Here is a 23,681-nt window from a genome sequence, read left to right on the forward strand (position 1 = left end):
TAAGGGCTATTTGACCAAGATGGAGAGTGATGGAGTGCTGCATCAGATGACCTGGCCTCCACAATCACCCGACCTCAACCTAATTGAGATGGTTTGGGATGAGTTGGACCGCAGAGTGAAGGAAAAGCAGCCAACAAGTGCTCAGCATATGTGGAAACTCCTTCAAGACTGTTGGAAAAGCATTCCAGGTGAAGCTGATTGAGAGAATGTCAAGAGTGTGCAAAGCTGTCATCAAGGCAAAGGGTGGCTACTTTGAAGAATCTAAAATATAAATATATTTTGATTTGTTGAAAACGTTTTTGCTTACTACATGATTCCATATGTGTTATTTAATAGTTTTGATGTCCTCACTATTATTCTACAATATAGAAAATACTAAAATAAAGAAAAACCCTTGAACGAGTAGGTGTGTCAAAACTTTTGACTGGTACTGTATATATATATATATATATTTTTTAGCTAAACAGACTAAACAGCCCCACCGGGTCACCACTGCACGACTTAATACTGATTTGATTTATGTGGTTAAAAGGTCAGCCAAGCTTTTAGAAGTTTGGTTGTCCGTGTGGGTTTATCGCTGATCGTGTATCATTCATTCAACTAAAGTTTGAGTAGCGGCCAACTGTGTGCGTGTGAGTGGATAAGAACAGTTGCAAAATGTTGACAACTTGTGGGAAGGGGAGAGAGAGAGTGAGTGGGAGTGAAAGAGAGTGAGAGAAGAGGAGGGGAAAAGAGGGAGCCACTTGTCCACGAGGAGTTTAGAGTACTTGGCACGATTTACCTCAGTAGCAATGGGGTCTCTAACTGGTCCCTCGTGTCTGCTTCTGTTTTTCATGGTGACCCTCCAGACCCTGAACAGCACCCACGCGAATAGGATAATCACGGAGAAACCGGGCCGCGTTGATTCATCTGAGAGCGGTAAGAGTGCGCATCGCCTGTTCTGTGTTCGGCTTAGCGCTGGTCAGAGGAAAACCTCAGGGTGGCCGATGCACGCGATACAGTATATGTGAAGAAAAGTGTGGTTGTTTTTATTAACTTCTCTTGCAAAGACCCTGAGATGGTCTGCTAACATTTTAGCAGACCCTCTCATCCAGTGCGATTTATCGTAATGAGTGCATACATTTTCACACTGGGACCCAGTGGGAATCGAACCCACAACACTTGCGCCATGCTCTATCAACTGAGCCATACTGGACTAACTAACTCATTTTAAGCAGATACAACTTGTAATTTGTCATCTGTTTCCTACATTCCATCTTAACTTGTAAATTGGTCAAATGTGATTAGCATTTAGGCTAAACAGCCGGTAACATTCATTAGTAAATTATGCTATGCTATGTTTAATCAATATAACCTATGCGATTTTTCTTCTTTCCCAATAAAATAAAGAATGCTATAGGATTGTGAAAAATGTAAGATTTTGTTATATTTCTGTCAGAATCCTATTTGGGAAAAACCTCCTCAGTAAGGCTACAAGGCCTATATATTGAATAGAGATATTAGTTATCCAATGATAGGCCATACACATTTCAGTTCTCCAAATGATAGGCCATACACATTTCATTTCTCCAAATGATAGGCCATACAAATTTGTTTAGCCTATGGCATGTACAGGCTGTGGATATACACTGTCCCAATGTTGTGGAGTGCTACTGTATCAGACCTTTCAGCCAACCCCCTTGCCCCCCTTACAGACACTTGCATTCCATTGCCATGGTGACCAGTCCTAAATAATTGTGTGCTTTTCTTTATTCCAGGATTTGGGTTGAAGGAGCATTTTCTGATTGTTACACAGCACAATAGGCTGCGCAGCTGGGTCACCCCCATGGCCGCTAACATGCAGAAAATGGTTAGTTGCCTTGCCTGCCTTTCATTATATTTCTTGTGTGTGTGTGTGTGTGTGTGTCAGTTTGTCTGTCTGTTTGTCTGTCTGCCCGTCTGATTGGGGAGGATAGGCTGGTCCTAGCTCTATGATGGCAACTTCTACCCGGAGCTGTAAGCAAATGTAACTATGCCGACTGCCGTGCTGCCATGCAGGGTGGCCCCTTTGTAACACATCACTGAGTTACATGGCTGCTGCTGCCTGCTGGACACCAAGGTCACATTAAATAGAGCCCTCCCAGAAACCCTGCCCTGTGCTCTTTCCCATGCTCCCAATTACAGTTTGTCACAGAGTCTGTCTCTTGGTTAACCGAGCCCTTGGTAAAGTCCCTCCATTTGATCCATGATTTATAACACAGCTATATATTATATCCAAAGGTACTGTACAGATCAGTTGAAATCGTATCCTCATAAGTAGTCACAGTTCCTCCCTCTCTGAGGGTATCCCCATTTCCCCATCTCTAACAACTAAACAAAGGCAGCGACACCAGAGATTTCTCACAGGGTATCTTCTGTTGAAACGTTGATATTCCCAACAGTGAGAGACAGTGGGGATCAGTGTGTAAATGTAGACAGTGCATGTTCCAGTCACGGGGGCACTGACATCACAGCTGTTCTGTATGGTGCTGTCTGGCAGGGTGTTAATGCTGAAGGCCATAAACACTGTGTGGGGTGGATCTGGGATCTGTCCCTGGGGCTCTGCGATAGATATATCTGTTAGGGACCAGGAGGATTACATACTGTATCTCTCTGTCTCTACTCAAACTAACAGGCAGGATAGATGTTATATCAGTGTGTGTAGATGAAGTCAATGGCAGCGCCTCCCTGGTGGCTCTGCTAGATTTAGGGTTTCCTCACTTTTAGAATCGTTGTTTGCCCGCAGACTGACTAGTCATGTGAAAATTACAGCGACAAGTTGTATACAGTGCCTCAGCAAGTATTCATACCCCTTGACTTATTCTACATTTTGTTGTGTTACAGCCTGAATTTAAAATGGATTACATTTTTTTCTCCCTCTCACCCATCTACACACAATATCCCATAATGGCAAAGTGAAAACATGTTTTTAGAAATGTTTGCAAATGTATTGAAAATGAAATACAGACCTATTTAATTGACATACGTATTCACACCCGAGTCAATACTTTGTAGAAGCACCTTTGTCTGCGATTACAGCTGGGAGTCTTTCAGTCTAAGAGTCTAAGAGCTTTCCACACCTGGATTGTGCAACATTTTCCCATTATTATTTTCATAATTATTCAAGCTCTGTCAAATTGGTTGTGAATTATAGCTGGACAGCCATTTTCAGGCCATAGATTTTCAAGTAGATTTAAGTTAAAACTGTAACTCACTCACGGTTTCCTTCCTCTCCGGCATCTGAGTAAGGAAGGACGCCTGTATCTTTGTAGTGACTGGGTGTATTGATACACCATCCAAAGTGTAATTAATAACTTCACCCTGCTCAATGGGAAATTCAATGTCTGCTTTTAATTTTTTTACCCATCTACCAATAGGTGCCCTTCTTTGCGAGGCTTTGGAAAACCTCTCTGATCTTCGTTGTTGAATCTGAGTTTGAAATTCACTGCTCGACTGAGGGACTTCACAGATAATTGTACGTGTGGGGTACAGAGATGAGGTAGTCATTCAAAAATCATGTTAAACACTATTATTGCACACAGTGTGAGTCCATGCAACTTATTATGTGACTTGTTAAGCACATTTTTACTCCGTACCTTATTTAGGCTTGCCATAACAAAGGGGTTGAATACTTATTGACTCAAGACATTTCAGCTTTTCATTTTTAATTAATATTTTTTAAATGATGGGGTATTGTGTGTAGGCCAGTGTCAAAACAATCTCAATGTAATCCATTTTGAATTCAGGCTGTAACACAAAATGTGGAAAAAGTCAAGGAGTGTGAATACTTTCTGAAGGCAATGTAAATTAATCTTAACTGAACTTAATTGAACCTAATTGAAGAAGTTGTAGTTTTCATCACTGATCAGGTAATGCAGACTAACGGTCTCAGGGATAGTCTCATGATTTCCACTTAAACACTCAGATAAAGTGAGACAAAACAAGCATGTTACCCAAGGACTGAGTGAATAGTGTGGGTAGGCACTGTGCAGCCTGAAACAACACTAATGTGTGACAAGCCTCCAATGATAATCCCCCTGTTTGTTGAGTCAATGAGAACCACTGGGCATTTTCTCCATATCTGATGCCATCTATTTATCAGGGATCAAGGTAAGACTCAGATGCAGTCTGTCGAAGTAATAATGTTTATTGTGGCACAGGGGCAGGCAAAGACAGGCATGGGTTGAAAATCCAGGGTAAGGCAAAGGTACAGGACGGCAGGCGGACTCAGGGTCAGGAACAGGCAGAGTTCAGTAATCCAGAGGTGGAGCAAAGGTACAGGAGGGCAGGCGGACACAGGGTCAGGAACAGGCAGAGTTCAGTAATCCAGAGGTGGAGCAAAGGTACAGGAGGGCAGGCGGACTCAGGGTCAGGAACAGGCAGAGTTCAGTAATCCAGAGGTGGAGCAAAGGTACAGGAGGGCAGGCGGACTCAGGGTCAGGAACAGGCAGAGTTCAGTAATCCAGAGGTGGAGCAAAGGTACAGGAGGGCAGGCGGACTCAGGGTCAGGAACAGGCAGAGTTCAGTAATCCAGAGGTGGAGCAAAGGTACAGGAGGGCAGGCGGACTCAGGGTCAGGAACAGGCAGAGTTCAGTAATCCAGAGGTGGAGCAAAGGTACAGGAGGGCAGGCGGACTCAGGGTCAGGAACAGGCAGAGTTCAGTAATCCAGAGGTGGAGCAAAGGTACAGGAGGGCAGGCGGACTCAGGGTCAGGAACAGGCAGAGTTCAGTAATCCAGAGGTGGAGCAAAGGTACAGGAGGGCAGGCGGACTCAGGGTCAGGAACAGGCAGAGTTCAGTAATCCAGAGGTGGAGCAAAGGTACAGGAGGGCAGGCGGACTCAGGGTCAGGAACAGGCAGAGTTCAGTAATCCAGAGGTGGAGCAAAGGTACAGGAGGGCAGGCGGACTCAGGGTCAGGAACAGGCAGAGTTCAGTAATCCAGAGGTGGAGCAAAGGTACAGGAGGGCAGGCGGACTCAGGGTCAGGAACAGGCAGAGTTCAGTAATCCAGAGGTGGAGCAAAGGTACAGGAGGGCAGGCGGACTCAGGGTCAGGAACAGGCAGAGTTCAGTAATCCAGAGGTGGAGCAAAGGTACAGGAGGGCAGGCAGACTCAGGGGGGCGGCTACAGGGTCAGGATAGGCACTGGTCAAAAACCAGGAGGACGAGGAAAGAGGCTGGGAAATGATAGGAGCTGACAGGACAAATGCCGGTAAGCTTCAATGAACAAGATGAACTGGCAACAAACAGACAGAGAACACAGGAATAAATACACAGGGATAATTGGGAAGAGGGGCGACACCTGGAGGCAGGTGGAGACAAGCACAAGGACAGGTGAAACAGATCAGGGCGTGACACTTTTACTGTGCCAGTCTTATCTCCCTTATCTCAAGCTTACATTGCATAAGGACAGAGGACAATCAGTGGATAATGAAACACAAAACAGTGGGGTTGAATAGTGTATGTCCTAGAGGCCTAATGGCTGTTTCGTCCAAAACCGTCACTTATCATAGATTGCGTTCTCAAAGCCCATGTATACAGATAGAGCAGAGTTCCTAGACTGCTGCTAAGCATCTGCAAACTGCACATAGCTGATAACACGTAATGAGAAAAAGAGGATGAGGATATTATCATGCTGCATTCAGGACTGTGGTATTACAGGTCATTTGCTTGCGAAGGCCGATGGAGGAATCCCGGGCGAGCTGAAGAAGCATATTAAGGAGCTTTACTGATAAACGCTTAAAAGGCTCAGGGCTTTAGCTGCATTTGTGATTCTCTTTGAGGAATTTCCACCCAGCAGGCGTGGGTAAGTGCTGTCTCATTGTGTTGGTAAAGATATTATAGTGTGGCCCTGCAGCAGCCTCCCTCTTCTTCTTCTCTTCGGGAGATAAAAGAGCAGCGCTTCACAGTTTCACAAATGAGGCACTTCTCTCTCTGTACTCAGTCCATAACCTCTGGAGGTTCACCGAGGGCTGGGGAAGCCTGTCTGACAATAGAAGGTACATTGCTTCAAATACAGAAATGGAAATTAAGTATTTTCTTTTGGTGTAAGACAGGAGAGGGAGGCGTTTGTTTTACTTCTACTCGTTGCAGAACCTAATTTTCTCGTTGTAAAGGCGTCATTTCAAGTTTTGCATGCTGGGTATGTGCGAGAGAAAGTGTATAGGCTATGTGTGCATCTGTAGCTAAGTCATTTACAGTACTTTAGGTCAAAGTTCAACCCACTTAATGTCTCCACTTAGCTGAGGACTCCCACGGCTAAAAGACAGTTTTGAGTGGGCATGAAAATATCGCCTGGGAAACAGTGTTCCTGCTGATTGTCACTTTGCTATTAAAAGCTCTGTGCTGTCTTGGCTTATTTTATGGACTGCACTCCTTGCCAACATCAATTCCTCAGCTATAAGTTGTTGACTTTACGGACCATAACAGAGTAAGACTCAACATACTCTTATGTCTGGTCTTTGCTTCACTCCTGTACTTACTCAAATGGAACATTCAAGAAGGGGACTTGCCCGGTGACCCTGCTCCCCTCTGGCGCCATCAAAGTGTGTGCTAATGATTTTGACCAGAGGACATCAGGGGGAACAATGTGCTTAAAGGGGCTTAGCACAGACTCTTAATTAGCTGTCACTCCCCTGACATCTGGACATGCCTCCATTCATCAAACAACAAATGTCCTATGATGAGGAAGTAGTGCTAATGATGAAGTTAGTCCTACAGGAAGCAACATCATCCTTTCCAAGCTCTTTATAGTATGGCATGAATACTCCCATACACTGGGCCTGTTGTATTCTCTCCAATGTTTTCATGTGTCAGTCATAAGACCATCTGAGTTTTAGTAGGTATTTTCCTTAATAAATTGAAACACATGTCTCCAGTTAGTGTTTCTGAGTGTTGAGAATCTCTTACTTCACTGCAAGGTTGAATAATTGACAAACGGGTCAGTGTTCCCTTTTAGAAGGCCCTTAAATATTAACACTAATGTGCCAGAGGAAGATTAACTTAAAAGGTGACAACATGAAAACTCCCCTCTTTTCACCTGTCAGTTGACCCATTCAAGCCACTGTGGAGGAAATTACACTGATTTGTTTGGCTGTCTCATTCTGGCTCCTCTCTAAAGGGGGTGCTTTTTATAACACAGATTCAGGTGAAAACACCAGCTGTGAGCTCTGCTGAGTACACACAGGCAGGCTGTGAGCTGTGGCTATCAGTAGGACAGGAGTGGCCTGGAGAGTCTGTTTGTGTTGGGGCCCTCTCAAGGTGATGGAAGGCTGGCAGAATCTCTGAGGGGCAACGTTGAGAAGGTGTGGAATGATGCGACTGGTGGGGGCTGTAGTAATGGTGAAGGAGAAGAGATGGGGGTCAGTGAAATGGAGAGATGGTTGGATGTTGATGGCCTGGCAAAATTTTAGATCTCTCTGAAGAGCGAGTGGGCGTCGGCTAGCTTTGCATGACATCCCACTGATGTGTGCCAGGATACCCTCTCCCTCCCCCTTTCCTCCCCCTCTGTCCCCTCTCCCCATCTCTGAAACAGGACTCCTTCTTGGGGGGCCAGCCGTGAAACGGCATATGTGGAAACACCCCCCTTTCACGCTCAGGTCCTGAGTGCTGACAGCCGTCTCCACGGTAACTGGCTGCGGTTGCCGGGGCAGTTCACGCTGAGCGGAGACATTCTGCTACCACTCGACGTGCACAAGATGAGACCGGGGTCAAACAGCTTAGTAAATGAGTGACAGTCACTGTCCGTCTCCCTGTCCTAACAGAGACAGAGACTGCCTTATCAGTTCCTCATCAGCTAAACAGAAGTATCCACACGGTGTATATGCTGCTTATACATTGCATTCAGAAAATATTCAGACTTTTTCCACATTTAGTTACGTTACAGCCATATTCTAAAATGTATTATATTTTTAAAAATCCTCATCAATCTACATACAATACCCAATAAGGACAAAGCGAAAACTGTTTTTTATTTTTTTTATTTTGTAAATGTATTGCAAATAAAAAACATAAATACCTTATTTATATAACTATTCAGATTCTTTGCTATGAGACCCGTAATTGAGCTCAGGTGCATCCTGTTTCCATTGATCATCTTTGAGATGTTTCTACAACATGATTGGAGTCCACCTGTGGTAAATTCAATTGATTGGACATGATTTGGAAAGGCACACACCTGTCTATATAAGGTCCCACAGTTGACAGTGCATGTCAAAAAACCAAGCCCTGAAGTTGAAGGAATTGTCCGTAGAGCTCGGAGACAGGATTGTGTCGAGGCACAGATCTGGGGAAGGGTACAAATCTTTTTCTGCAGCATTGAAGGTCCCCAAGAACACACTAATATCCTCACTTACATTTTTTATGAATTTGCAAACATTTTTAATAGCCTGTTTTTGCTTTGTCGTTATGGGGTATTGTGTGTAGATTGATGAGGGGGGAAAAACAATATCATCCATTTTAGAATTAGGCTGTAAAGTAACAAAATGTGTAAAAAGTGAAGGGGATCTGAGTACTTTCCGAATGCACTGTATGCTTATAAATGTGTCTACTGGGACACTGTTTAGACACTCAGTTCTTCATCTGCCTCAGTGCCTTGTTTCTCTTTAGTGGGTGGATATCCCTACTCAGTACTTGATACTGACAGGCCCATCATGTCTCTGACTGTACTGTGTCTTTAAGCATAACCTTGTGAGTCTGTCTATGTTGTAGCTGGCTCTGTGCCAGGAGAGGAGAGAATGTTAATAGGTGTGTGATGTTGGGGTTTCATTTGATCCCTCCACTTTAGAGACACACACCTCTCACCAGACCAGGGCATTATTAAAGGATGCTAACCCATCCAGACTGTCCCGCCTGTGGTCCCCTACTTCCCACCCCCATTTACCCCTACACTCCATGACCCCTTCTCCTATTCCCCTTACATCTCTCTCCCCCTACATCCCAGTCCACCAGTGTCTCTGTCCCTCCTCTCATAGTGAGAGGAGAGACATAGAGGAGCTCAATGTGTGTAACTTTTGTTGACAATTTCGATACCTTTTGGATACAAAACTTGTTTTGTAAGGAGGATGGGATCCCCCGAAATCATTTTGATTCCTGGATCCTTTCACAGCATTATAAGGCTGCGTTGAGACAATGACTTATCAATATCCCAAGCCCAGCTCAGTTATTCCCTACCATTGTGACACTGAGTTGTCATAATGCTTCAGCAAATGTACATTATACCAGGGGAATTGGTAGACAATGTAACTAACCTAATTCATGCCCCTCTAACTGACTTTGCTGATCCTACAGCTAATATACTATGCAGTAATCATGTACCTATGATGAGATTCATACTGTTAGCACTTAGCGTTGTGCCCTAGTAGGAAGTCCACTGTGTGCAGCTCACCCTGCACTAACATAACATGAGCATATCTACTTCTGCAAAATTTTCCAGTAAAGCAATGAAAACAAGTAAGCATCCCAGAAAAGTGCTCCAAATAGCCCACATTAACATATGTAGCTTAAGAAACAAGGTTCATGAAATCAATAATATGACATTCATATTCTGACTATCGCTGAAACTCACTTAGATAATACCTTTGATGATACAGTGGTAGCAATACAAGGTTATAACATTTACAGAAAAGACAGAAATGCCAATAGTGGAGGTGTTGCTGTTTTATATTCAGAACCACATTCCTGTAAACCTGTAAAGAGAGGATCTCATGTTAAATACAGGTCTTCACAGTCCCCAAGTCCAGAACAGACTATGGGAGGCGCATAGTATTACATAGAGCCATGACTACATGGAACTCTATTCCATATCAAGTAACTGATGCAAGCAGTAATATTAGATTTAAAAAACAGATAAAAATACTCTTTGTGAAACACCTGTGAAGAAACACTAACATAGGCACAGTCGCATGCATACACACACACGAAAACATACTCACTATACACTCACATGTACACATGGATTTTGTATTGTAGATATGTGGTAGTGGTGGAGTAGGGGCCTGAGGGCACACAGTGTGCTGTGAATGTATTGTATTAATGTATTAAAATTGTATAACTGCCTTAACTGTGGTGGACCCCAGGAAGAGTAGCACTAATGGGGATCCATAATAAATACAAATACAGGGCTCGTAGGCCACCTTGCTTAGCCGGAATCCTCCCCTAAGTGCACCAGCTTTGAAAGCAGAGATCACCTTTCAGCCTCCCAGGATGTTCGCTGTTCACCATCCTGACTGTGTAGTTTATTTAGGACTGTCTTGTTTAAGATCAGGTACCATCACATGGCCTGTGCTGGCCTTTAGCGATGGATATCACACTTGCTGTTGTTGATCTATTTAAGGCCTATGAGGATGAGATAGTGTACTCAGTGACCTAATGGTCAGCTGGCAGAGCAGCAGAGTCACTGTGCCATGGACTGTGCTCATACAACCAACTTTCTTTATTTCTTTCTCTCCCAAACTCCCACACAGTCTATCATTTTATCGATCTCCCCATCTGTCCCTACCTAAATACCGCATCCATTTTAGGCTATCGATTTTCAGAGCCCTGCGACTAAGTCTTCAGAAGAAACCTTGTCAGTGAACATTAACAGTAGGAGGATAAATGGAGAGCCTGGCATGGGAGTGTCCCAAAAGCAAAATGTGTCTCTGAAAAAGAGCCCTTTAGGTCACAAAGAGAGGAAGTCGGTCTGTCACCCTGAGTCATGGGAAGGTAGTTCCCCATTGTATTCGTTTAAACATGTGTGTGTGTTGTCTCCCCCTCTTCCCCATATCTGTAGGACTGGAGTGAGAAGCTGGTCAAACTTGCCCAGGAGAGGGCAAAGTCCTGCCACACAAATCCCGCTCCTCAGGACCAACCGCTCCGCCACATTGGCTGGAACACCCATCATTCAGCTCATGCTACCAGCTCATTTGCTGAGGTCATTGACTCATGGTTCGAGGAAGGGCGGGATTACATGTACCTGAGTGGGCAATGCAGAGAGAATGCTACCTGCCAACACTACACACAGGTAATGGTTAACAGTACTGGATCTGCCAACTGTGCAGCAACCCTAAGTAACTTTGTCAAAACAAGAAGTCTTAATTCAACTCTCAATTCAATTTGAGTAATTGGCGGGATTGAGTTTGTGTTACCCACATGCCAATACATTGTGTCGCCAATATACTCCCTTTCCCACTCTGTTTCTCTCCAACTCTGTCTGTGTGTCTGTCTGTCCGCCTGTCTCTCTCTCTCTCTCTCTCTCTGCTGTAGTTGGTGTGGGCCACCTCCAGTAATGTGGGCTGTGCCAGACAGTTGTGTCTGAGGGGTGATGCTCTCTGGGAACTGTTTGTCTGTGCATACTCCCCTGGGTAAGAACACTACTTATATACCTGATGTCAGACTTCTCCTCCTGTTTTAGCACTCAGCCTTTGTGTGTGTGTGTGTGTGTGTGTACACATATACATGTGTGTGTGATATGTCTCTCTGCAGGGGTAACTGGGAGGTGAATGGGAGGTTGGTGGTGCCCTATGTGGCTGGTTTCTCCTGTTCTCTCTGCACCTCTTCCATGTCAGGCTGCTTCAGACTGTGGGACCATGTGGGAGGACTGTGTGGTGAGACCCCTATAGAGAACACTCTCATTCATTAAAGGTAGACTCAGTGATATTATGTTGCCACGAGCAGCACCGCAGATATTGCGATGAGTGAGAGCATCTGCGCATGTGCATGGGTTTGCTTCACACTGTTAGTGTTGAAGTTTAGCCTCGCACTTCAACGCTCTTACATGCTGACCAGACCGGACACGTCGCGTGCGCGAGCGTTGCAAACTACATTTTGACATCCATGTTATTCAATTATTGCACCCACACTGCTTGCGCGCACCAACGAGCGTCTGCGTTGCCAAGGGCTAAAATAGAACTCCTTTCTATTTCTGACGCAGATCGCACTGCAAGTCCTGCCTCTCCCATCTCCTCATTGGTTTATAGAAGCAGATATGTGAGTGATTGAAAGACGAACTGTTTTGCCGGTTGTCGTGGTAATACTATGAAAGTGTGGATGCCAATCACCATATAAGTTCAAAGATGAAAAAGCCTGGAGGGAGGAGAGATGACTAGAAATGATTCGGTTGGCCGATTTATGTGTTGATTAATTGTCGGAGTAGAGGACCTTGTGTATTTCAGGTAAAATAACAACTCAATGTTTATATCACAGGACAAATTAGCTAGCAACAGCAAGCTAGCTAAATAGGACAAATTAGCCAGCAAGTGCAAGCTAACTAGCTAAAATGCCATACATGTTTAATGCTTTTCAACCTGTCATTGGTTCAGAGTTTGTTTTGATATTTTAACCTGCGTTTGGTGTAGGGGATAAAATAAATGTATGTGCGATGGCGCACAGTGCAGCCTGTTTGGGATCTGTGTTCTTTTTTTTTAGTTGCTTTTTTTTGAGGGAGGATCAGTTAATATTGCGGAAAGAATGTTGCTTCCAATGTAATTGTCTGCATCATTTCCAATCCCCCATATTTTTGGGGTAAATATATATATCCATACACGCATGCATACATATACACATATATACATACACATACCTATATAGACATACATACTTTTTTAAAGAATATACCTTTATTATTATTCCCCGCAAATCCTACCGCCGATCCCCCAATTGGAGTAAACTAATAAACACTTCTGCTTTTACCTTCAATTTATACATCTTATACACATTTTACAGACACAGTCTACTTTACAATAGTTCTCTCTTGTTTGTTCTTAGTCCTTCCTCTATTTCTGATGTCCATCCAGTTTGATTTCTATTTGTAACTATGCTATTTCACAGAAGTTCCGAACCTATATACATTCTACAGATCCCGTATGTTTTACATTGTTTATCTTGTTATTAGTCCCACCCTTCAGCTCCATTCAACCCCTCCCATCTATCTCTCAACATCATCCATTTCGGATTTCTATTTGCCATATATTTTTCAACTGTGCTGTGATGCTTCACAAAATAATTGAACCTTCCTATTCTCATAGATTCGTAGATTCTACAGATTGTAAATAAAAAATGTTTTTTTTTGCTAAAATAATAATTATATTATTGATTGATTGACTATGGCTTTTCAAATCACCCATTATTGCTATCTGTAGCGTTAGTTCTAGGCAAATGTTGCAATTCTTCAGCCATTTCTGGACCTGTGACCAAAAACCAGCTACATATGGACAATACCAAAATAAATCATCTAATGACTCTGCCTCCTCACAGCAGAATCTGCAGAGCTGGGAAGATAGTATCCCCCATATATATAACATTCTATTAGTTGCAAGAATTTTATATAGTAATTTATATTGAAAAATTCATAATTTATGAATTAAATGAATTAAATTCATAAACCATGTGCCATGGAATGGGTACATGAAAATCTCTTCCCAACTATTTTGCAATTTATATGGCACAACAGTCAGTTTTTTGGTCCTTAAATGAAATTGGTATATGTTTTTATTTATCACACTTTTCTTTAACCATTTATGTTCTTTAATACAGGGCCGACATACAAGTTCCTTACTTTTTTCCCCTTCTACTTGCCTCTTCCATTTTTGTGGTAATGCTGCAATTAATTGGTTGTAATTTTGGGTAGAGCAGACATTTCCATATATCCGTGTTAGCTGCATGTGTGACATAACTCCACCAGTCCTATTTATATCATTCACAAAAATTATACCTTTTTTTAAATGTCTTCGATAAATACCGTTTTTTAATCAATTAGAATATTTGAATTACTATTTGTTCCGTCCTTTCAGGTGGATTAAACTGAATTTGCAACCAACTTTCTAAGGCTTGTTTAAAAAATAAAGATATTTTGGAAATGATTTTCCTTTTCAAACAACCCAAAGTGAGCAGGTGTAATCTGAATAAAGGGGAAAAGGCCCTTCCTGAATATAGGATGAGACATTCGTACCAATTGACTAGAGAACCAGTTTGGATTTAAGTATAACTTTTGTATGACTGATGCCTTTAGTGAGAGGTCTAATGCTTTAATATTTAATCATTTCTGCCCACCAAATTCATATTCGTTATATAAATTGGCCCTTTTAATTTTGTCTGGCTTGCCGTTCCAAATAAAATGGAATATTCTTTGTTCATATCATTTAAAAAGCAGGTCACTAGGTGTCGGCAAAACCATAACCAAATAGGTAAACTGTGATATAACTAAGGAGTTAATCAGGGTGATTTTCCACAAATAGACAGGTATTTTCCTTCCCATGGTAGCAAGATCTTATCTATTTTTGCTAACTTTCTATAAAAATGTATTGGAGTGAGATCATTTCTTTCCTTTGGGATTTGTATACTGAGTATGTCCACATCTCCGTCAGACCATTTAATTGGTAAACTACATGGTAATGTAAAATGTGCATTTTTTTGTGATCCAATACATAATACATCATTAGCTTTTAATCCAGAGAGGATAGTAAAAGTATCTAGATCCTCTAAGAGGCCGTGGAGAGACTCCAATTGTGGTTTTAAAAGAAAACATGAATCATCAGCGTACAATGACACCTTAGTTTTTAAGCTCCGTGTTAGTTGTTGCTGAAATTGACCCACTATGCTGTTTATTTTGTGAACCTATGTCATATAAATGAGTCTATCTTTAAATTAGGGAAAAATGTTAGCATTTTAATCATATTAGCTGTTCCTTACTCAAAGTAGTATCTATTTCAACTAACTCTGTTCTCGACAGATTCTTTTCTTAGCATCTCTTTAGTGCACTAAAAGCGACGTATCACCTCTATTGAGGATGACAGTTCATTATCTATTTTGAGCCAAAGACGTTAAGTGTATTTTTTGCCTCACTTAAAATATTGTCATGTGAAGGGGTTTTCACCTAATCCGGTTTAACAGTATAGCCAACACTTAACCACTTACCATGCAATTATGGCCTTGTCAGATAACAAGCACCAACTGGAGGCTAAATGTATTCATGGAAAAATGAAGATTTTAAGCAAAGGTATTTAGAAAATGTATCTGTGTTCCAGAGACCCCCAGGAACCCATGTCGTATGAGCTGTGGGCAGCATGGCCGTCTGAACATCTCCTCCTGCCAGTGTCATTGTGGACCTAGATTCACCGGACGATTCTGTCAGGGTACCAGTCTATGTGCCTGTGTTTACCAGTCTGACAGTCTACTACAGTTATTATTATCTCTGTGTGTCTGACTAGCCATGCTCTGCAGTGTGTGTGTTCAGGTATCTCTGTAGGTGCATCATGGTCGATATACTGTATGTGGCTGTGTGTGTGTTTCAGTGCGCTGCAGTGTGAAGTGTGTGCACGGCCGCTACAAGGAAGAGGAGTGCTCCTGCAAGTGTGATGTTGGTTATGGGGGTGCTGAGTGTGCAGGTGAGTGTGATGTTGGTTATGGGGGTGCTGAGTGTGCAGGTGAGTGTGATATTGGTTATGGGGGTGCTGAGTGTGCAGGTGAGTGTGATGTTGGTTATGGGGGTGCTGAGTGTGCAGGTGAGTGTGATGTTGGTTATGGGGGTGCTGAGTGTGATGTTGGTTATGGGGGTGCTGAGTGTGCAGGTGAGGGTGATATTGGTTATGGGGGTGCTGAGTGTGCAGGTGAGTGTGATATTGGTTATGGGGGTGCTGAGTGTGATGTTGTTTATGGGGGTGCTGAGTGTGATGTTGTTTATGGGGGTGCTGCGTGTGATGTTGGTTATGGGGGTGCTGAGTGTGATGTTGTTTATGGGGGTGCTAAGTGTGATGTTGTTTATGGGGGTGCTGAGTGTGATGTTGGTTATGTGGGTGCTGAGTGTGATGTTGGTTATGGGGGTGCTGAGTGTGATGTTGTTTATGGGGGTGCTGAGTGTGATGTTGGTTATGGGGGTGCTGAGTGTGATGTTGGTTATGGGGGTGCTGAGTGTAATGTTGTTTATGGGGGTGCTGAGTGTGATGTTGGTTATGGGGGTGCTGAGTGTGATGTTGGTTATGGGGGTGCTGAGTGTGATGTTGGTTATGTGGGTGCTGAGTGTGATGTTGGTTATGGGGGTGCTGAGTGTGATGTTGTTTATGGGGGTGCTGAGTGTGATGTTGGTTATGGGGGTGCTGAGTGTGATGTTGGTTATGGGGGTGCTGAGTGTGATGTTGGTTATGGGGGTGCTGAGTGTAATGTTGTTTATGGGGGTGCTGAGTGTGCAGGTGAGTGTGTATGTGTGTGGGAATCAGGGTTGTGGTCAATTCCATTTAAATTCCAGTCAATCCATGAGTTACATTGAAATTCCAATTCTTTACTGTTTGAATTTAAATGTAATTGACCCCAACCCTGGTGGGAATAAGTTTATGTAGCTAATGTGGCACTGTCTCACCATTACTTTTAACCAGAATGAACCAGACTCCTGTCATCATTGTATCTAAGCCAATGCACCCTTTTCTATTAAGCTTCAGCCTGATTAGATTCAAGTTGTATCTGCTAGTTTGAGCCAGTATGGATTCCAATGTTTACTGTGTTATCAAGCCATATGCATCTCAGGGGTTTTTCTTGTTTGGGCAAAATATTGTCCTCCATCCTCTCTTCTTTGTCCTCTCTCCTCCATCCTCTCTCCTCCTTGACCTGGAAACCGATAAGTGATCGAGTGGTCGAGCAGTGTGTCAATTCGTCAGTAGGAAGAGTTTCCTCCCCTCCTCGATAGCCACCTTTCATCGACGATACTTGTGTATCCTACCGCGGAAGAGTTTTGAAGTCTGTCACACCCCCTCCCTTTGAATCAGCTTTTGTTTTGTCAGAGACTAAGAACATGCACACATTTAAAAACAATATGCTACTTATTGTTTTATCTATAAAATATCTTCCACAACTCACTTAATTTGTTTTGATCACTTTACACATTTATTATGGGATCCACCTCTGTAAACGTCATTTGCCTATTGACGCACAATTGGAGAAGGACCGTCTCATTTCAAGCAATTGCATTTTCATCCACCTTCACTCTGTTCGCCGACTCTCCTCGATTAACTTTGATGTTTTCAAAAGGAGGCGAGTGAGGACGGAGGAGAGAGCACGTAGGAGTTGAGCAAGTCAAAATGATAAAAGGTCGTAGTGTTTATTGTGACCACAATGGACTGCGTTCTGTACATTGAGTTTGAGCCAAGATGGATGGTCAGTGCCTGGTGTCTCCTTTACTGAGGCCTAATGTCTGTTGCTTATGTTTCTGTAGAGAAGCAGCAGTTTCCCTTCCACAGCTGTGACGTGAGGATAGATGGAGAGTGCTTCATGGTGTCTCCAGAGGTCGACACATACTATGGAGCCAAGACCCGCTGTCAGGTTAGAGAGAGTGAGAGTGAGAGAGTGTGAGTGAGTGAGTGTGTGTAACCCATATTGTGGTATGTGTTTGGACCCCAGGAGCGAGGGGGGATTCTGGCCCAGATCCACAACCAGAAAGTTCAGGACATCCTCACATTTTACCTCAGCCAGCTGGAGACCAGCAACGAGGTCACAGATCCTGACTTTGAGACACGCAACTTCTGGATCGGTACGTCCCTTTCACTGTCCTTCTATACGTACAGCCAAATAGCTTTGACAGACTGACTTTAGGAGTTTGTGTAAGCAGCATTGAGATATCTAAAGGTGAGATAAGGATAAGCGTAAGGTTGTGTGTATTGTGTCCAGGGCTGACATATAAACCCCTGAAGGACTCTTTCCGCTGGGACTCAGGAGAAATCCCCACATACAACAGCTTCGCCTTTGGACAGCCTGACAACCAGGGGTGAGAGAGTCATAACTTTTGACAACTTAATGATAATAGTAACAACAATTATAACTTTGTATTATCACGTCACCTTGTTGAATGGATAATCATAAAATAATATTATTGTAGTCAGAATCTACAGTAAGCAGGTGGAATGAGGCACTGCAAATGCAACTCCACTATATTTTTTACTGGAATGAACATATTGATACCATCATGGTTATTCTATATTGTGTGGAACACAGGTATAGTCTCACGTAGCCTAACATTATCATCTCACCCTCTGTGTCAGGAGGAGAGAAGCCTGGGCCCATACCCACAAAGCATCTCAGAGTAGGAGTGCTGATTTAGGATCAGTTTTTCCTTTTAGATCAAAAAGGAATATGATTATATGGACAGATCCTAGATCAGCACACCTTATCTGAGATGCTTTGTGGATACGGGCCCTGGACATTGAGGCTACTGTGTTTGAAAGCAGAACTGTTATTTTCTGTCTGACCACCAGATGTCTCTGTGTCCCGTCTCTCCATCTCACTCTTCATCCCTCTCTCCTCTCCCTTGTGTCTCTCTCCCTGCAGCTTTGGGAACTGTGTGGAGCTGCAGGCTTCCAGCGCCTTCAACTGGAACGACCAGCGCTGTAAAACACGCAACCGACACATCTGCCAGTACGGTGAGAGAACACAACTCTATGAGAGACAGAAAGAGACAAAGAGAAGTGAAAAGAGAGGGAGGGAGAGAGAGGTAGAGAGAAACACACAGAGATGCTGAGATATTCTAATCAAGGGAATCTGTCCTCACACTGCATCCAGACTCATTACCATTAGATGTAGCATTCACTGATATATCTTAAAACTCTCTAAACCTGCAGGTGGTTTAAAACACCTGTTGGACATTGACATCACCATGACAACAGATTAAGAGAGAGACTGACAGCAGCTCGTAAAAAATCCTGACATACCTGGTCTCTCTGGCTGAGGGATACTGGAGTGAGTGTTCAGTATAAAACCCGAGCAGAGAACACATAAACACATCACAGCCCTAACTCCTGATCTGGGTGCTGTGTTTACCGTCTGTGTTTATTAGGGAGAGGCTGTGTGACACGGCCCACACGTTTTAATGATACACTCAGCTGGAATCAATGGCACTCAGGGCTCCTCATAAAGAGCCTTCTAAAGATCGATATATGTCAGGCCTACAATGGCACCAAGTGTCTAAACACACACACACATTTCTCCCCTCTATAATTCACCTGTGTGATTGATTCAGAATTGGAGGGTGGTATTGTTTGTTTGGTTTTGGTTAATTGTGTGTGTTCTAGGCAGGTGGCGAGCGCTGCAATCTCATATTGATCATCCAGGGTTGTACTAATCCAGTCAGTGTTGCTGGACGTTTTTTACAGCTCACCGTTTAAAAGCTCTGAATCTCCTGGTGCTGATTGATGGAAAACCATCGGTTCTCTCTTCTTATAGAGAGAGAAGCCTTTGTGTAGAGAAGGGTCAGTAAAGAGGATTGGAGAGGAGTGTGTGGGTGGGTGGGTGGGTGGGTGGGACCAGAGCTCAAAGTGGAGTGATAAGGCTGGTGAAAACAGAACACATGAGAACACAGCTGGACTAGCTGGGATCATGTTTAGCTCAATCCCCTCTACACAAGCACGCTAAAACAAAAGATTCATTGGAGCAACAAAGAGTGAAATGAATGGATTTGACTGTGATTAATAGCTTCCCTACACACACACACTCTCTCTCTCTCTCTCATACCCCCCTGAAGGTATAATCGTGAAGCTGCATTGATGTGTTCTGTTAATTGGCAATAAAATTATAAGTGGAAAGCACAGGGAGCCTGAGGGGTCCACACAATTACCCAGATACAGTGTGTGTGTGTATATATATATACAGTGCCTTGCGAAAGTATTCGGCCCCCTTGAACTTTGTGACCTTTTGCCACATTTCAGGCTTCAAACATAAAGATATAAAACTGTATTTTTTGTGAAGAATCAACAAGTGGGACACAATCATGAAGTGGAACAACATTTATTGGATATTTCAAACTTTTTGAACAAATCAAAAACGGAAAAATTGGGCGTGCAAAATTATTCAGCCCCCTTAAGTTAATACTTTGTAGCGCCCCCTTTTGCTGCGATTACAGCTGTAAGTCGCTTGGGGTATGTCTCTATCAGTTTTGCACATCGAGAGACTGAAATTTTTTCCCATTCCTCCTTGCAAAACAGCTCGAGCTCAGTGAGGTTGGATGGAGAGCATTTGTGAACAGCAGTTTTCAGTTCTTTCCACAGATTCTCGATTGGATTCAGGTCTGGACTTTGACTTGGCCATTCTAACACCTGGATATGTTTATTTTTGAACCATTCCATTGTAGATTTTGCTTTATGTTTTGGATCATTGTCTTGTTGGAAGACAAATCTCCGTCCCAGTCTCAGGTCTTTTGCAGACTCCATCAGGTTTTCTTCCAGAATGGTCCTGTATTTGGCTCCATCCATCTTCCCATCAATTTTAACCATCTTCCCTGTCCCTGCTGAAGAAAAGCAGGCCCAAACCATGATGCTGCCACCACCATGTTTGACAGTGGGGATGTTGTGTTCAGGGTGATGAGCTGTGTTGCCTTTACGCCAAACATAACGTTTTGCATTGTTGCCAAAAAGTTCAATTTTGGTTTCATCTGACCAGAGCACCTTCTTCCACATGTTTGGTGTGTCTCCCAGGTGGCTTGTGGCAAACTTTAAACGACACTTTTTATGGATATCTTTAAGAAATGGCTTTCTTCTTGCCACTCTTCCATAAAGGCCAGATTTGTGCAATATACGACTGATTGTTGTCCTATGGACAGTCTCCCACCTCAGCTGTAGATCTCTGCAGTTCATCCAGAGTGATCATGGGCCTCTTGGCTGCATCTCTGATCAGTCTTCTCCTTGTATGAGCTGAAAGTTTAGAGGGACGGCCAGGTCTTGGTAGATTTGCAGTGGTCTGATACTCCTTCCATTTCAATATTATCGCTTGCACAGTGCTCCTTGGGATGTTTAAAGCTTGGGAAATCTTTTTGTATCCAAATCCGGCTTTAAACTTCTTCACAACAGTATCTCGGACCTGCCTGGTGTGTCCCTTGTTCTTCATGATGCTCTCTGTGCTTTTAACGGACCTCTGAGACTATCACAGTGCAGGTGCATTTATACGGAGACTTCATTACACACAGGTGGATTGTATTTATCATCATTAGTCATTTAGGTCAACATTGGATCATTCAGAGATCCTCACTGAACTTCTGGAGAGAGTTTGCTGCACTGAAAGGAAAGGGGCTGAATAATTTTGCACGCCCAATTTTTCAGTTTTTGATTTGTTAAAAAAGTTTGAAATATCCAATAAATGTCGTTCCACTTCATGATTGTGTCCCACTTGTTGTTGATTCTTCACAAAAAAAGACAGTTTTATATCTTTATGTTTGAAGCCTGAAATGTGGCAAAAGGTCGCAAAGTTCAAGGGGGCCGAATACTTTCGCAAGGCACTGTATATACAGTATATATATATTTTTTTTGAGAGGTAGGGGTGTGGCTGTTCCAGTGTTCTGCACCATGGGAATTGTGTTTTAGGCTAGAGCCACATCTGTTTGTATTCTCCCCTCCTACCCCTTGGCTGTTGGGGGTTCCATTTTGGGCCCTCATTGCCCAAAATGAAAACAAGGCCCAATGAGAGATTACTAGAAAATAGTTTTGTGTGCGTGTTTGCACGCTTGTTTGCACTCGTGTATATATGGTGTTTGTGTGCACGTGGGTATGTACTGTATGTGTGTGGGTTTGTACAGTGTGTGTGGTTTGGGTGTGTATACAGTATGTGTGGTGTGCGTGTTCACGTGGGTGTGTACAGTATGCGTGGTGTGTGTACAGTATGTGTGGTGTGTGGGTGTGTACAGTATGTGTGGTGTGTGTACAGTGTGTGTGGGTGTGTACAGTATGTGTGGTGTGTGTACAGTATGTGTGGTGTGTGGTGTGTACAGTATGTGTGGCGTGTGGGTGTGTACAGTATGTGTGGTGTGTGTACAGTATGTGTGGTGTGTGTACAGTATGTGTGGTATGTACAGTGTGTGTGGGTGTGTGTACAGTATGTGTGGTGTGTGTACAGTGTGTGTACAGTATGTGTGGTGTGTGGGTGTGTACAGTATGTGTGGTGTGTGGGTGTGTACAGTATGTGTGGTGTGTGGGTGTGTACAGTATGTGTGGTGTGTGGGTGTGTACAGTATGTGTGGTGTGTAGGTGTGTACAGTATGTGTGGTGTGTGGGTGTGTACAATATGTGTGGTGTGTGTACAGTATGTGTGGTGTGTGGGTATGTGTGGTGTGTGTACAGTATGTGTGGTGTGTGTACAGTATGTGTGGGTGTGTACAGTATGTGTTGTGTGTGTACAGTATGTGTGGTGTGTGTACAGTGTGTGTGGTGTGTGTACAGTATGTGTGGTGTGTGTACAGTATGTGTGGTGTGTGGTGTGTGTACAGTATGTGTGGTGTGTGTACAGTATGTGTGGTATGTACAGTATGTGTGGTGTGTGGGTGTGTACAGTGTGTGTGGGTGTGTACAGTATGTGTGGGGTGTGTACAGTATGTGTGGTGTGTGGGTGTGTACAGTATGTGTGGTGTGTGGGTGTGTACAGTATGTGTGGTGTGTGGGTGTGTATAGTATGAGTCTATAGAGAAAAGGTGCTCCATTATTAGCCTCCTCCGCTGTGTTGTAGAATATTAATGTTCTCTGCACACTCACGTCTGAATGGAGCCCAGGCTACGATTACTGGGGATTTGGGATACATTCCATACCATTTATTCCCTCTACTCTGTCTATCTCTATTACTCCTCTGTGTGTGTGTGTGTGTGTGTGTGTGTGTGTGTGTGTGTGTGTGTGTGTGTGTGTGTGTGTGTGTGTGTGTGTGTGTACGTCCACAGGTCCAGAGCACATAGCCCTGTGGGAGGTTGGTCGGTGATGAACTCGGCACTCGGGGGTGGAGAGCACAGCATTGGAGGGGTTGGGGAGGTGCGTCGTTTGGGCCGTTCGTTGGACCCTGTCTGGGTGTGTCAAGCAGAAGCTGGTCTTATTGGTCTTATTTCATCCAGTGTTTTTCACGCCAACCCTTGTTGCACATATCCCCTGTTGCTGGTCAGGACTGGGCCTGTCTAACCAACGCAGCAAAAAAGCACACAATGGGAGAACTTCCAAACCAACAGAGTTTGAGCTCAACTTTAGATGGTCCATGGCAGCACAAATCTGTTTTGTACTGTACTGTTTTTTTGTATTGCATATAATTTTTCTCCGACTTAGCTAAATTATGATTCATTTGGATGTTTGCCATAACTGCCTCCCTTCATTGTCAGTTTGATTGTACAATTCTCCCCAATGCACTGAATGTACAGTACCATGACAACCACTATTTTTTTTTCTATTCTCAATCATCCAGTAAGTGAATTAAAACGGTTTGCTACAATGTGTTGTGGGGTATTTTTTCAGACTGGGTAATTCTATTGGTCTCTGTGAGTGTGTATGGTTTTTAGTGAAACTTTTGTGTTCTAGTATGTGAGTGTTTGTTTGGAATTGTTTGTGAACGTGGCACTGTGATGTGTGTCCTACACTAGTTTGGGAAGAGGCCAGTTTTACTCCTGTGTGTTGGGAGCGTCTCTGAGGTGACATCACAGACAGTGTCCAGCAATCCCTATGGACCAGGGATGAGTGTGTTCAGCTGTCTGGCAGGCAGCACTAGGAGGGGAGAGGGGGATGAGGGTGGGAGGATGAGGGGAGGAGTCGGCTGCAGAGAGAGGGATTAAACCAACCTGCAGTGCTGCAGTGGAATCATGCAAATGAACAAAGCTGGGAGAAGGTCACCAGGTTAACAGGTGGGCAGTGGAGGAGGAAGACGAGCAACAGTGTGTGTGTGTTTACCATACCTGCATTAATCAGTGGTGTTAATG

The 23,681-nt window shown here is 43.5% G+C and overlaps 1 protein-coding gene across 1 annotated transcript; it reads left to right on the forward strand.

Annotated features, from left to right (window-relative positions):
- The first annotated feature begins 688 nt into the window (after positions 1–688).
- Positions 689–23,200, forward strand: LOC109874719 (C-type lectin domain family 18 member A). The gene is made up of 12 exons (XM_031812281.1): positions 689–918; positions 1,758–1,849; positions 10,788–11,018; positions 11,261–11,358; positions 11,480–11,601; positions 15,019–15,126; positions 15,286–15,378; positions 17,196–17,302; positions 17,381–17,510; positions 17,648–17,744; positions 18,305–18,396; positions 22,665–23,200. The coding sequence occupies exons 1-12, from the start codon at positions 792–794 to the stop codon at positions 22,700–22,702; spliced, it is 1,335 nt and encodes a 444-aa protein (XP_031668141.1). The 5' UTR covers positions 689–791; the 3' UTR covers positions 22,703–23,200.
- Positions 23,201–23,681: the final 481 nt, after the last annotated feature.

This window comes from Oncorhynchus kisutch, linkage group LG3 (assembly GCF_002021735.2).
Source record: "Oncorhynchus kisutch isolate 150728-3 linkage group LG3, Okis_V2, whole genome shotgun sequence".
NCBI lineage: Eukaryota > Metazoa > Chordata > Actinopteri > Salmoniformes > Salmonidae > Oncorhynchus > Oncorhynchus kisutch.

Coding starts and splice junctions, on each gene's coding strand:
- LOC109874719 (XM_031812281.1), top strand. CDS start 792: ATGGGGTCTCTAACTGGTCCCTCGTGTCTGCTTCTGTTTTTCATGGTG. Junction 15,127..15,285: donor CACCGGACGATTCTGTCAGG/GTACCAGTCTAT, acceptor TGTGTGTTTCAG/TGCGCTGCAGTGTGAAGTGT. Junction 17,303..17,380: donor GAGCCAAGACCCGCTGTCAG/GTTAGAGAGAGT, acceptor TTTGGACCCCAG/GAGCGAGGGGGGATTCTGGC.